The following is a 3,262-nucleotide window of genomic DNA, read 5'->3' on the forward strand; positions in this document are numbered from 1 at the left end:
CTTCTTCCTTTTATCTTTGCTGAAACAGGGTTTTATCTGCCTACCTCTACCTCCTCAGGACGGGGACACAGACACGCACCACTACCACCTGACCCAGCTAACTGATTTCTGATGCTCTATAGTAACATCAGAGGGTTCTTAGCGGAATACTTGGGGAGGGGATGGACTTACGTGTTGCTGGAAGTTAAAGAATCTCAAGATGTGATTGGGAACACAAGAATTACATGTGTTGGTTACGATATTAATAATGGTGATGGGCTAGAGAGATATCTCAATGGGTAACAGTGCTTGTCATGCAAGGACGAAGACAGTCATTCAAATCCTCAGAGCCCAAGTCAATAGAATGACTTGTGGTTAGTTTGTAATCCCATCTTGTGGGAGTAGAAACAGGGATCACTAGAAATGGATTTCTACAGTAGCCCTATCATTGAGTTCTGAATACAAGTGAGAACATGCCATAAAAGAGTTAAATCAACAAAGACACCTGATGTCAGCCAATGGCACCCAAACATGCATGAACATACACATGCATGAACATACACATGCACACACACATGTACACACATACATACTCACATCCACATCTGCATCTACACATGTGCAGTGTGCAGATACACTCACTCACAACACACTCATGCCCACTAAACATACTTCTATCAGCCAAGAAAACATAATGACTATGCTAAATTTTATCTAATCATGGGATATTTTTGGGTTTTATACTTTACCATTACAAATAGATGTTGTGACAATGGGCAGTGGTTGTTGATGCCATGTTATGAGTGAAATCAGAGAGCCCAGAGTGATCACACCCAAGGTCATGAAGGACTCTATCTATGAGATCCAAAGCATAGTTCACTGTTGTCTTCTGATGTCTGGCCAATGTTTTTCTCATGATGAGACCCACTTGATTTAGAGCTGGGTCTGCTCTGAATCCTTGACCTTTCATAGAAGAAAAAAGTTTTTCTTACCTCCTATTAGTTTTATTTTCAACAACTGTAATTGTAAGAACAACATTTAATATGTCTGTGGACATTCTGAGCCTACTGATAAAGATTCCATCAGGCCTACGAGTGCCGAGTGTTAATCATCCGTAAAAAGAAAGAGGAATGTGGCTATAAATTTGTTCAGTGAACATGAATTATTGGCTTTTAACTCAGTCTTTAATTAAAGTAACATTTCAGAGATGGTTGCACATTGTCTTGCTAGTAGAAACTTCAGTGGTGAAAGGAATAAATCAAACCATATTCTTTTTCTGGGAGTGTGTTGGCTTCTTCCTCACCAGTTCAGACTTCACAAAAGCTGGATATGGAATTGGAGTTACCCTTTATGTCCTTTGAATTAAGTTTCCCTCTTATGCCTCTGTGCCATTTCTTTCCAGATCTTATATGTAAACCTATTTAGGCCATAATAATAAAATATTAACTGGGTAACTTTCAAACAACAGAAATGCGTTTGTAGAGCCTGGGACGCCCAAGAACAAGATTTCTACATTTTCTTTGAGAGTTTTCTTCATAGCTCACTGATGTTCCTCTTGGTATGTTTCAAATCATGGGAGTAACAGGGATGTTTCTGGGGTCTGGTCCATAAAGACATTTTAGTGGGAATTCTGCCCTATGAATTAATCACCTTTCAGAGCTCTCGCCTGCTAATATTATTGCTTATGATTTCAGTGTCTGAATTTTGTGGGAACACAATCATTCAGACTATAACAGATGCCACTTCATGATAACCATTAGGATATCTCAATTGTTTTCTAACTGCAGCCTGCCTTTCACTGATGGCACATTGGGAGGGGATATTACTTGTTTAAGATACGGAAGAATTCGACTCAGTGTCTAAAATTTACCATGTTGTGGTAAAATGAATTTAATTCCATGTCAGCTTCACAAGGCAGCTTATAGCCACCGTGGTAAGCAGATAGTAACAGTTCATCAAATCTGCAAAGTTCATTGTGGAATTAAACTGTTATACAATGATTTTTTACATTGATAATTTTTAGGGGCCTCCTGGTATGCCTGACCCAAGGCTCCATTTTTCTACGTCACATTTACCTGATCTTGTGAAATTGTTCCACAGCCCTGTGATATAATTATCAATGACAAGATGGTAAAATGGGATATGCCTGGTTTCTGTTTTGTTTGTTTGTTTGTTTTATTACATTGTGCTTACTCTCTTTTCCCTATAGGTCAAAGGAAAGTATTTGACCTTCCTTTTGGGAGCTGCCTGTTTCGCAGTGATGTTTATGACAATGGAGCCTCGTTTGTCTATGATAACTGCACAGTATGCACCTGCAAGGTAAGGGGGCTCTCAGGGCTGTGGCACCACCCAATGGGCTTAGATTACAGTAGAACTGTAGGCAAATGCAATAGTATTTTGCTCATCAGAAGGAACCATTGCTGGTGGCATCTGAAGAATATAATCATGCTCAAGTTTACAGAGAAGATCTGAAAACCATCCTAAGAATTCTCTACAATCAAACACAGATGGCTGTGTTCTAGGGATCTACCTATTTGAGATGAATTCTGTAGCACACCTAGTAGTGAAAATTACTTTAATTGTATTCAAGAGTAGACAAAGACCTGGTTTTATAGTTCTCTACGGAGATAAAAGTGATCAATTTCAAAGCCCATGGAAACTCTCATGAGGTGATGCCTGCATTCCATGGTTTGCATGATCCTGTGTTAAACATACAACTCCTGCTATACACACTGCTTTATATAAATACACAGAAAATCACCTTGTGAACCTGGTCTCCATGTACATAACATCACGTCCACACTGAAATCTCACAGACCACAGTTTTCTCTGGAAAGTTGAAACTGAGCCTTTGTTGAAACATGTCACCTTCATGATTCTCCTGCTTGAGGGATAGCCTATTTGCCCACAAATGGGAGCTAATTATGCTATCATTTACATCATTTTTGGTTTTCAGGAAATCTAGGGCTTTGAGACATAATCAGGCAGTGTGTCCCAGTCTTCCAGCAGAAATGGAATGAATACCTTTCCTGAAATTGTCAGGGGCTTATCATAATGTGAGCTCATAGACATTTTTGAGAAAGTTGAGACTTGATGAGTCAGGTATGTCTTAAGTACTATTCTATTCCTGTGAAGAGGCACCACAAACAAGGTGCCTCTTATAAAAACATTTAATTTCATACTTCCTTAGTTTCAGAATGCAGACAGGCATGGTGTCTGAGTGGTAGCTGAGATCTTTACATCTTGATCTATAAGCAACATAAAAAGAGAGGGATGGAGGGAG

At 39.3% G+C, this 3,262-nt stretch overlaps 1 protein-coding gene across 1 annotated transcript in view; it reads left to right on the forward strand.

Annotated features, from left to right (window-relative positions):
- The window catches only part of Bmper (BMP binding endothelial regulator), a 258,960-nt gene that overhangs the window by 146,222 nt on the left and 109,476 nt on the right, over positions 1-3,262 (forward strand). The window contains exon 8 of the mRNA XM_028763767.1: positions 2,189-2,298. Coding sequence (XP_028619600.1) covers positions 2,189-2,298 — 110 coding nt within the window. The remainder of the gene's footprint in view (positions 1-2,188; positions 2,299-3,262) is intronic.

Source organism: Grammomys surdaster, unplaced genomic scaffold, assembly GCF_004785775.1.
Source record: "Grammomys surdaster isolate TR1022 unplaced genomic scaffold, NIH_TR_1.0 140, whole genome shotgun sequence".
Classification (NCBI taxonomy): domain Eukaryota; kingdom Metazoa; phylum Chordata; class Mammalia; order Rodentia; family Muridae; genus Grammomys; species Grammomys surdaster.